At 41.1% G+C, this 12,420-nt stretch overlaps 1 protein-coding gene across 7 annotated transcripts in view; it reads right to left on the reverse strand.

The window, feature by feature from the left end:
* Nucleotides 1-6,879: 6,879 nt before the first annotated feature.
* INPP4A (inositol polyphosphate-4-phosphatase type I A) overlaps nt 6,880-12,420 on the reverse strand; it is a 187,434-nt gene continuing 181,893 nt past the window's right edge. For 6 of the 7 annotated variants that reach the window (XM_069757495.1, XM_069757496.1, XM_069757494.1 and 3 more), the window contains one exon: nt 10,960-12,313. In XM_069757495.1, coding sequence (XP_069613596.1) covers nt 12,181-12,313 — 133 coding nt within the window. In that variant the 3' untranslated portion in view covers nt 10,960-12,180. Of the gene's footprint in view, nt 12,314-12,420 lie in introns of all 7 variants that reach the window. The other variant, XM_069757492.1, reaches the window with a different exon arrangement.

The following is a 12,420-nucleotide window of genomic DNA, read 5'->3' on the forward strand; positions in this document are numbered from 1 at the left end:
GAAGTTGATTTTCCAACCCAGGCGAGAAAGAGAATCCACGGTGATACTTACAGACTCCTCGCAAGGCAGAATGAGACGGACCCTCGATTAATAGGTCGTTCAGATACGGAAGAACTACCACTCCCCGAGCGTGAAGAATGGTCATGACGGCTGCCATGACCTTCGTGAAGACTCTGGGGGCAGTGGTGAGTCCGAAGGGCAAGGCCACAAACTGGAAGTGTTCTTCCTGGACTGCAAAGCACAGGAACTGCTGATGAGATGGAAAAATTGGGATATGTAGATAAGCATCCTTGATGTCTATGGATGCAAGGAACTCTCCTTTTTCCAGGGACGCAACAACGGAACGGAGCGAGTCCATCCTGAAGTGTCGGACCCGTACGAACTTGTTTAGCAGTTTCAGGTCCAGTATGGGCCGTAGAGTGCCGTCCTTCTTTGGGACCATGAATAGGTTGGAGTAAAACCCCTTGAACCTTTGGTCTCGAGGGACCGGAACGATGACACCGTCCCTTTGAAGCGCCTGTATGGCCTGAAGAAGATGTGACGCCCTTGATTTGGGGGAGAAGACTGGAAGAAGCACGGAGGGGGATGGAAGAAAACTCGATTTTGTATCCGGAAGACATGAGCTCTCCGACCCACTCTTCGTGAACGACTGAGAGCCAATTTTGACGGAACGACAGACGTCCGCCTACTTTGTGTCCGCCGGACACGTCGACGAGTCATTGTGTAAAAGGTTTAAGGGATGCAGATGCCTTAGGGCCAGAAGGTCTCGGTCTGGGTTTCCAGGAACAGTTATGTCTGCATGAGACCTGGGGATATCGGTTTTCACGCCGTCCTGAACCAGGGGAAATGGAGGACCAACTGGAGTTGTTACGAAAGGACTGGAATCGAAACTGTTGTTGATTCCAAAAAAGGCCGGGCAGGTTTTTGCTGGGGAAGAAATTTACTCTTCCCTCCAATAGCGTCAAATGATTTGGTCCAGTTTCTCCCCAAATAAACGGCCAGCTTGGTAAGGTAAAGAAGTCAGCGACTTTTTAGAAACAGAATCTGCTCACCAATCACGGAGCCACAAGGCCCTCCTGATGGAGATTGCGTTTGCAGCCGCTTGCACTGCGCAATTAGCCGCACCTATGGAAGCGTTAACTAAGAAATCTCAAGCCTGAGCTATCTGGTTAGTTAGTCTGGCCACCTCTGGGGGGAGATTACTGTAGTGGATGGTAGAGGTTAACACCTCTGCCCAGGCAACCATTGCCTTAGCCACCCAGGTAGCGGCAAAATATGGAAGGAGAGCTGCTCCTGAGGCCTCAAAGACTGAGCGAGCCAGGTAGTCAATTTGACGGTCAGAAGGATTTTTGACTGATGAACTGTCGGACAGAGATAAGACTGTTTTGGATGCGAGTCGCGATATGGCTGGATCCACAGGAGAGAGAAGCAACTCCTTTATAAGGTCCTTGGAGAAAGGATATTTAGCTTCCATGGCTTTTTGAGCCATAAATCGCTTCTCCGGGTGTTCCCTGTATTTTTGGACAATGTCCTGAAACTCAGGGTGATTAGCAAATATCTTTTGAATGTGTTTAGTCTTTTTAAAAGACACGACGTGTTCCTGAGTGGATACAGATTCCTCGTCCACCATTAGTGTTTTGTTGACTGCCTCAATAAGAGAGTCAAGTGTCTCCTGACCGATAGAGGAGTCTTGGGTTAAAGATTCCTCCGACTCATATTTCGAGTCATGTACGCTGCGACCCTCGGGGGAGCGAGAAGATGAGCTTGCAGATGCTGAAGCTCGAGCATGTACGGGAGACTAGGGAAGGGTTCTTTTTCTGGCACCCCGAGATTGCTTTAGTACAGTTCGCCCCCTGTGGACGGACGGCCCCTCACCGGCGCCAGATTCCGTCGCAGTCGACGGAGGTGAGTTCTGGCTTAGAGAGGATCCCGGAAAGAGTCCAATGCCTTGACCAAGGAATCCATTGAACGTGACAAGGACGCGGCCCACTCAGGAGGGTTAGGCTCGACAGGGTCAGTGGAGACATTGGAGATGGAGGCAGAAGGCGGCTGCGCACAGGCCGGGTCACAGTTCTGGCACAAAGGGGTATTGTGGGCACGTGGCAGCGCAGAATTGCAAGTGGCACATGAAGTAACAGTGTGCTTTTTATTGCCCTTTTTAGCCTCCTTAGATTGAGACATAGTGTATGTCTATTATCCAGTAACTGCTAATAGCAGGGCTATGGGTGCAGAGAAGGGGTTAAGCTTTTCCTTATGGAGTGGAGCAGCTTACCCACGGTCCTGTGCTGGTGTCCCCAGTGAGGAAGAGAGGGAAGTAGTGTTTTCGGCTGAATTTCCCCGCAGAAGTGGAGTCCCAAGATGGCGCCCGAGTTTTGCAGGGCTCTTCTCGTTCAGAGCGAGAAGTGCCTGAGTAGTGGGCAGGGCTCCGGCGATGGGCGGGATTTTTGAACTGCGGCCTAGTCCAGCTGAAGAAGTCGGGGACAAAATTTGTGGAGCCGGCCGGCGGAGCGTGCCAGCGGTCGCGCCTAATGAGCGCCACTGGCATCTAGCCAGCGGTACCTCTTCCCAGGGACCCGGACCGCACCTTCCCACGCCGGCAGCGTGAGGAAGGGTAGTACTCACCGAGTAAAAAAAAAAAAAAAATCACATTTTTTCCACAAAAATGATTTTTAGTCCCAATTTTTATTTTCACAATTGTAACAGGAGAAAATGGACCCTAAAAGTTGTTGTGCAATTTATCTGGAGTACGCCGATACCCCATATGTGGAGGAAAGCCACACCCCTCAAGGAATTTATCTAGACGCATAACTATATAGTAATGATTATAATGCTTTTGGTTTTACTGGTGTATGAATTTATAAAATGGTGTTATTTGTAAGTTGTGTAGAGTACAGCAGATTATAAAAGTGTGTTGTGTCAACAGAGTAACAAATTTTATTAATTTGTGGCAGTGTGGTACTCTTTGAAGCAATCCTTAATGTTTTGGATTCCCCTCTTGGAGCATACTCTGCACCGGGTTTGTGTTCTGTCCTTCTTTGCTTTTTGGGGAACCTCTGCTGGTAAATGTTGACCTGGGACAATACGGGCATTATCAGTTTCAGAAGTACTGGGACCCTCACCTTCCTGAGTGCAAAACATTAGGGCCTTCATGACTACCTCCTGAAACTGAAGGAAGGCCTCTGTATTGCCTGCAAATTGAAACAGCGCAAAAGCATTGTACAGTGCCATCTGTACAATGTGCATGGCCAGTTTTTTGTACCATACTTTCGCATTTCGCCTGGCACTGTATGGTTTGAGGACCTGATCTGAGAAATCTACACCCCCATGTATTTATTGTAATCCAGGATACGATCTGGCTGTGGGACTTGTGTTGTGTTACCTCAGACAGTGACATGGGAGTGGATGTCACGGTGTATGGTGGCCAAGATAAGAGCATCCTTTTGTTCTCATACTTGACCACCAGCATGTTGTCACTGCATTGGGCTCTGCTTTCTCCCTTTCTCAGCATTTGCCCAGTTAGCTGCTTGGAGAGGCCTTTCTGGTTTCTTCACACAGTGCCACATGCAACTGTACCTCTGACAGTGGCTTGAAGAGCGGAATGACGGTGCAAAAGTTATCAATGTAGAGGTGATAACCCTTAGCTAGCAGTGGGTGCAGCAATTCCCACACAATTTTCCCACTCACCCCCAGGACATGGGGGCGTTCAGGGGGGGTCAATCTGGGTAGCCTTCCCTTTGTATACCCTAAATCTGTGGATGTACCCTGAGGTTCTCTCGCACAGCTTGTACAGTTTAATTCTATACCTGGCCCTCTTACTGGGCAGTGTAGAGATCTATACTCACTCAGCTGCTCTGAAGGTAGGCACAGTAGGCGGTTTTCATGCAATAGTCCATGCAAATTTCTTTCACTTCATAAACCACTCCGGGAGGCAAAACAAAACAGAGCCATTTCTGACAGTGAAAAAAAAAAAACTGAAAATAGTCCACGTGGTATTGTGGGTCCACCCAATCAGGTCAGTGCCTTTAGCAACACACAAACCATGCCCCTGGGGTTGGAATATGTGAGCAGTCATTCCCACCCATCCCTTATGACCACTCCTAAAACCCAGCCCGGGAATGGCATGAGCCGCCAGCTGGTTCCTAGTTCTTTCACAGCACGTTACTCGACGTGGCCACCACCTTCGAAGCGAACAGCAAGCATAACAGAGGGAGAAGCCACATAGCCTTACACTTGCCTTTATCCCCTTTGAGTCACTCACCTGCCCTCTAGGCCAAACCTAAATCCCCTCTCCTAAAATGGGTCATAATTCCTTAAAGGACGTTACTGAGGAGGCAGCCAGGCCCCTGCTACACATTGAGACCAAACACAGCTTCGCTACCTGGCTCCTACTAGCTATTCTACGTATCTTTCCACCCTGAGGTGCTAGAACAGATCGAGACCCTGGAAGGCATTTGGTCCATTTCAGAGATCTCAAATATGTAACCAGTGTGTGGCTTGGACATACGATAAGTCCATATTCTCCTTATGAAATCATAGCTGACTCAACAAATCAGTTAGACTGCATAGTCTCCACAGGCGGGGGGTTGTCTTCCTATAGAAGCTCTGATCCGAGCTAGCTGATGGGAGTATGAATTTCTTTTTTGAAGCGGATACGGCTGCCCCCCCATGGTGAGCAGGCATCCTATTACAGCTGCAAAAAGGAAGGGGGTTTTATAATCCCATGCCAAATAGGAAACAAATGATTGGCAAGAAATTATATCTCCAATATTCTTCACACTTACATTTTATAGCAGTTAGTAAATGTCAAAACTAACACGGACTCATTCTTGTCCTCCTCAAAGATTTTTCTTTTTACTTTTGTGTTGTAATACTTCCAATCGCTGTTGAAGACAGTTTGACCTATAATTTATATGCACAAGAGAAAGTCCATACCTTTTAAAATAAAAAAAAGCATGTACCGGTATATCTCCAAAACCAGCTTCTCCAACATGACAGAAGATCAGCTCTCCACCCTCCTGTCAAGATCACACCTCACCACTTGCACGCTTGACCCACTCCTGTCCCACCTCATCCCTAACCTCGCCACAGTCTTCATCACAACCCTAACACACCTCTTCAACCTCTCACTCACAACTGGTGTCTTCCCTTCATCCTTCAAACATGCCAAGATCACACCCATCCTCAAAAAGCCCTCCCTTGACCCATCCTCTGTGTCTAGCTATTGCCTGATATCTCTTGTCCCTTATGCCTCAAAACTACTGGAACAGCATGTCCATCTTGAACTGTACTCCCACCTCTCCTTCTGCTCCCTTTGACCGGTTACAATCTGGCTTCCGACCCCATCACTCAACTGAAACTGCCCTATCTAAAGTCACCAATGACCTAATAGCCGCCAAGAGCAAGCGACACTACTCTGTCCTCCTCCTCCTCCTGGACCTGTCTTCTGCCTTTGACACTGTGGACCACTCGCTCTTGCTACAGATGCGCTCATTTCATGGCATCACAGACTTGGCCCTATCCTGGATCTCATCATATCTAACAGACCAAACATTCAGTGTCTCCCTCTCACCACTTCCTCACCTCGCCCCTTGTCTGTCGGCATTCCTCAAGGCTCAGTTCTAGGACCCCTACTCTTCTCCATCTACACCTTCGGCCTTGACAATAAATGGCTTCACCCAACCACTAACCATAAGTGGAGAAAAACTTTTGGTGTCATCATTCATATTCTCTGAAAAAAGGACAACAAAGCAAGAATTCTGGCGGGGCATGTAAACTTTTGAGCACGGCCGTGTACTATAAATATATATATATATATATATATATATATATATATATATATACATACATACACACATATCTATATCTATACAGTACAGACCAAAAGTTTGGACACACCTCATTTAAAGATTTTTCTGTATTTTCATGACTATGAAAATTGTACATTCACACTGAAGGCATCAAAACTATGAACTAACATGTGGAATTATATACTTAACAAAAAAGTGTGAAACAACTGAAATTATGTCTTATATTCTAGGTTCTTCCAAGTAGCCACCTTTTCCTTTGATGACTGCTTTGCACACTCTCGGCATTCTCTTGATGAGCTTCAAGAGGTGAATTCATAATTTTGATGCCTTCAGTGTGAATGTAGAATTTTCATAGGCATGAAAACACAGAGAAATCATTAAATGAGAAGGTGTGTACAAATTTTTGGTCTGTACTGATATATAATACAGTACAGACCAAAAATTTGTACACACCTCCTCATTTAAAGATTTCTCTGTGTTTTCATGCCTATGAATATATATATATATATATATATATATATATATATATATATATATATATATATAATGTCCCCACCCCAATCATGTCAGAAGAGAAATTATTTTAATAGCAGGCAAATTTTTTTTCATGTAATCGCCATTACTCATTGAATAACAGTGATCACATGATCGGAGACCAGAAAATCCAGCCCTGATCAGGTTTTCCAGGGTCTCTGCTACCCCCAGTAGCCGAGACACCTGAAATTTTTGCACTCTGGGGGATGCTATACCCTTATTCCCGATTGCAGTTTTAAAAAGGCAATGAAGGAATAATGCCCACTGTTTTAATGCGTATCGGTAGTAGTTAAGAGATTAAAACACCCGTGAGACCACAATAGTCCTTCCATCCTTTCTCTATTTAATGTCTTCACTTTTTCCATTGGGCCACAGTACGATAATAGTTCCGCATTTTAGATTTTGGAACTTGAGCAAATAACTTGTGTAACTAGAACTTTCATACGTCATCTCCACACTTTTTGCATCCTAGTGGTCTAAGCAGGAAACCATTAATGTCTCATGGCAAAATAAAAAAGGAACACCATAGAGTCTGTGCAACATTCGTCAGTTATTTATTTCAGGACTAGCACATTTACAGCAGATACACTAAGCAAGTGGAGGAAGATTACAGAAAACAAGAACCATATACATAATTCTGTCCAAATTAAATACAGTAAGTAAAAATAAGTATACAGTGCTTGGCAAGTTAAAACACCAACAAAAAATGTGTTGTATCATACAATATCTTTACAAGTGCAAAGGTTACAAAACATGACCGACATAACAGATCTTCCAGCTGCATTAGTAGTCATTGCCTTCATTTACCAGGGATAACAGTTTTATGTTTCTTTAAATAAGCAGGGGTTACTGCAGAGATGGCTCTTTACATCATTTCTTTGTAACAGTTGTTCGTTTCATCACTTCACCATTCAGGTCTATTGAAAGGAAAGGAATCCACATGCAATTTTCTAGCAGCCAGGCTTACAAGGCATTCTGTTTCTTCAGGCAGCTATAACGTTTGAAAGGCCGAACAATACTTACGTTACACTGAACATGTAAGCACTTCTAATCTGAACTGATTTTTCTTAAACTACCGCATGGTGTTTAGGTTATACCCACTATGGGAACAGTAATTAACACAGATTTGTACAAAGGATACCAGGAAAATATTAAAACATAATCTAATTATCAATGAATATATGATAGGTCTTACTGGGGTTTACAGTGAAAGGAGATTACAGAGTTTAATCCCCCACAAAAATAATTCTAATTAATTCTTACTATTTACCGATACTGCTGTCTTGTATTGTTCTAACTCGAAGCTGGAGATTTCATCAGTTTTACTTCAATGTACAACAGAAGATATTTTCTTAATAACTTTAAAGTACTTTGCGTTTATTGGTAGATTAATATTTATTCATAGCTGTTCTGCGGAGAGATACCACATAGCTTCCTAGGATAAAAAAGGGTTGCTAATCCAAAACAAGCAAGCATATGGATCCTTAACTTTTTCATCATTTTTGCCTTTCTCATTATGCTTTTAATTGCACAGTAAAGTTAGGTTTTATTTTTTTCTTATTGGTACTGTAGTTTAGTACTCACATACTCATTTTTTTACATGGAAACTAGCCTGGTGTGTGTTCCATACCACTTGCACCACACTCTTACCAGACATGGTCTTTTAGGGCGGCTTCTACATGGATCTATATAGATTTCCCTCCAAATTCCCTTTTCCATTGTCTCTACTGGAGGGTGGGGAGATGATGTATAAATAGATTAACCAATAAATGGGCCATTTATTCTATTGGAGGGTGAGCTGATTAAAATCCTTTTCTTTTTCCATCCCTCACCAGTACAATGAAGGTTGCAATCCACATTCTGAAACACCACCACATTTTCTAAATATGTTGTAAAATGGTGACAAAAGAGACACACCTTAAATTATGAAGAAATACAGCAATCATGTGTTAACAGGTGGTCATGACAGAATTTTTTGTGGCTATGTTCATTTTTTAAAAAGGCATATGCTCTAGGTATGGTATTGTTCTATAGACTTGTGTAGGAAGAAAATGCCTGAAAAATTGTAACACGTGTGCAACTGAAAAAAAAAAAAAAGCTACAAAAAATTCTTGTAAAGACTAATTAATAGTGATGAGCGAATGCGCTCGTTACTCGAGATTTCGGGTGACCTCCGAGTATTTTTTAGTGCTCGGAGATTTAGTTTTCATCGCCGCAGGGAATGGACCTGTAGAAGCACAAGCCACGCGCAAAACGGCCGTAGTCGGTTTTGTCTTTTGTCTCCCCTTGCTAAAACTTCCCTTGTACCTGCACAAATCATATGGGTGGTCCAGAATTGTTTAAAGGCATAGTAATCTTAGTGTATGTAAACTTTTGACTTTGCAGTAATTAATAAAAATGCCTTAAAACATTCTCTCTCATTATTCTGGCATTTGGCAAATATTAATAATTATGGTAATCCTAACTTACCTAAAACGGGAAAGGTTTATTCTGATTTCATGTCAGATATTGAGAAAAACATGCATGTGTGTTTTTATATTGTTATGTAAACTTCTGGTTTCAACTGTATATCAGTTCATGGTAAGAGCATGCGATAATACCGTAGATAGAAATGTGGAGAGTGATTACAAGTGGCATAATAACTCCAAAAACAGATCCATAATTAAAGGCGTTGCCCATTACTTTAATATTGATGGCCAAATATAAGGATAGTGCATCAATAAAAGATTGGTACAGGTGCCACACTAAGCGCCCCGGCCAATCAGCTGTTTCTGGTGCCAACCGAATGTAATCAGTTGCAAAGCTACATAGCTCCATCAACGGCACAGTGGCCACACCAGGGTACTACATATCTATCACTATTCACTTGAATAAAGGAAGATGTTCCGTGTCCGACCTCGGCCACTATGCAGGAGCTGTGCTATGATGCTCCGCAACTGATCACATCCATTTGGCACCCGGTGGGGGTTGCTGGGTGTCTTACCCTTACCAAACTGATATTGATTAACTATCCTATTATTAAAAAGAAAATGTGCTTCAATAAAATAACGCCCTAAAATGCCCAAACTGGCTTTATGATATGCCATCTTACAGGCATTGCACACGTATAACAATCCGTTCTGGCATTTAAACGGACACAAATCTAGAATATGATTGCTATTTACTCCTGGTTAGACAAGAATTTTCATTCCAAATTTCTAAATGTAGATTTAATATAAATGGAGATCACATATGTAAGGTGTATTTACATATTCAAAGTTCTCATACATTTTCAGGAAAACTTTCACAAATAAAGCTTTGTGCTAAATGTGTTTTCTGCACTTAGCAAACTACCATAGTTAAAAATATCAGTAATCTTAATGTCTGTGCCATTGGCAAGGTGATCACTTGAAGTTTTTCTATTATGTAAGTTAGGGAATAGATAAATGTTCTCTCCTTGCAACTGGTTGGAGGGTTTTAAAAAGATGTGATTCAAAGGTAAGGGCTTACTATATGCAAAGTCACAAATGATGCAAACCTAGAAAAAAACTAAAAAATAACCCGAGGTAACACTATAGTGTAGTCTGCTAGTTAACATTTTGTCAATAATCATTATAAACATAAATAAAAGTTAATATTTAAAAATGAAATTATACACTTTAATCTGTAATTTTCTACGTACAATGGTCTCATATTATATAGCATTTATATAATTATATTAAAGCATTAACCAGTGACTCGCCACACTGGTCATTGGCTATTTAACATTTTGGGAAGAATTTACTTTTGTCTTTTGTTATGTTCCAAGTGCGTTAGGAGTATTCCCTTTCACCAGTTTTAGGTTTAAAGGGAACCTGTCAAATTCATATTGATTCATTCTTGGGTTTTGCGCTTGGATGGCCCTGGCACTCCCAATAGAATGAACTGAGAAGCAGTGAGCATGATTGACCACTGTTCCATTCAAGAAGGGACCCCAGCAATCTGGAAGTTATCCCCTATGCAATGGATAGGAATAACTTCCAATACTTGAAGATACTCCCCTTTAAGCATTCATTTTCAAATAATTTACGCCAGGTTTCAGATGATCCATGTTTTTGGTCCATTTGCAAGGTAGATAGTACACGGGAAAATGGTCTTGTTCAGATTAGCTTAAAAAATGCAGCATGCACTAGTCTTTTCTGTTTTTCAAAGGAGACTCATCCATACAACTGAATGGAGCCGTCATATTGACATTACACATTTTTAAAGTATCCATTAATAGGAAATGGAATTGGACCTTTTAGTAATTTTTGAATTGTGGATGTAAAAACAGACGTCATATGGCTTTCACCTGGACGAAAAACCCAACAATTTTCATAGACTCGTCTGAACCCGGACGTACTGCTTAAATGAGTCGTACTAATAAAATTATTAAATGTATATTTATATTTCAAAGAAACAAGGGCACAAGCACATCCCATAAAGGCACTCCTATCAATCATTCGTATATAATATATTATTATATATTACATAATGGCATTTAGACTATTTTAGGTCAATTCTAAAAAATATAGAGAATATTGATAACTATAGGTGCAAATAACTCAATTTTCATACTTTAAATTCATATATTATTTGATCGATAAGGCCATTTTATTCACATATTGTTAACTGAACTCTGACCTTGAGTGTTACGTGTATCTGAAGCTGCATTTTATTACCTAAAATAGGTAAAAAGGAGCAAGGGGAGACTGCAAGATGACGGTGATCACATGTACATCTAACTTTTGCAGTAAGCTTAGTAAGTCATGGATGCAAGAACTAAAAAAAAATAAAATTCAGTAATCACTGTACAATTATCAGTAAATGTGACACTTGCTAAATTATTAAACAGAATAACAGTGATCAACCATGAGTATTAGATCACTTTCATCTTATTTTAAAAAATAATAATAATTTTAATGTTACCGTAATTGGTTTTTGCTTTAGGGGAATTTATAATTTTTATTCTAATCTTTACCATAGCACACATTAAACATTTGTAACAAAATAAGAAAAAAAAAATCACTAGGCGTTGTGACTTATTTCACAACTAAAATGGAGAAAATTTATTTAGAGACTTGACACTGTTTGATTGAGTTTTTGCATATCCTAAGTATCATAGTTCAAATACCTGATACTTATATATTCTAAAATTGAAAGTCGAAACTATGGAACTTGATGCGTTTCGGAAACTGTACTCACGGCAAAGTATGCCAACAAACTAAATGTGAAACTTTGAAAATATGTGCTTGTAAGCACTGGAGTACATGAAATATGATATTTAATGAGTACCGGTAATTAATATTGTAATTTACTGTTTATCCTCTTAAAAAACAACCTATGAGGTGATCACCTTAAGCCCACATGCTTTATTAAAATGTGCTCCTGAATATGTTTATTTCACAAGCGACTGGCTTACACCCTTTTCGTTACTCCACATTCTAGCTTGGAAAATCACTGTCTACGTTTCAAACAAGTCACCGGTTGTGCACATAAAAAGTGTTTTACCAATGAAATCTGCAGCTCATCATCCAAAATCGGTTACTTATTTTTTTTGCTCAAAAAACAAACAAACAGTGGGGTGATAATAAAACCATAGACTTAACAATACTGCTCCTTCAGTCTAACCTGAAGATCACTAGGAAGTTTAGAACGAGTTCAACTCATAAGTAGCCTTGTTGGTGGGAGGTGCGCCTAACACATTATGCAAAATGATCTTCTTGTGCATGCTGTTTATAGATCGGTGTCTCCAGAGTCCATCAAAGAACATCATCTTTTATATATACATGGACAAATGCAAATCTGCAGCTATCGAAAGAGGAGTTTCACATGGCAGAAGCTAGGTTTCTACTTTTCCGTAAGTCCCTTCAGGAGGCCTGTAATGCTTTGGGAAAGCTTTCAGCTGCAGACTGTTAAACGCATATTTGCGACATCCAACGTTCTTCATGGTGTTTTCTCGCCGACAGCCCTCACTACGGAAAAACAAAATACAAAAACAGGCACAACAAAAGAAAATAAAACTTGCACAAATAACAAAAGAAAAGCATGGGCAAAAGCAGTAGCCAGAGGAGCAATATTA

The sequence above is a fragment of the Ranitomeya imitator genome, chromosome 3 (genome assembly GCF_032444005.1).
Source record: "Ranitomeya imitator isolate aRanImi1 chromosome 3, aRanImi1.pri, whole genome shotgun sequence".
In the NCBI taxonomy this organism is placed as follows: Eukaryota; Metazoa; Chordata; class Amphibia; order Anura; family Dendrobatidae; genus Ranitomeya; species Ranitomeya imitator.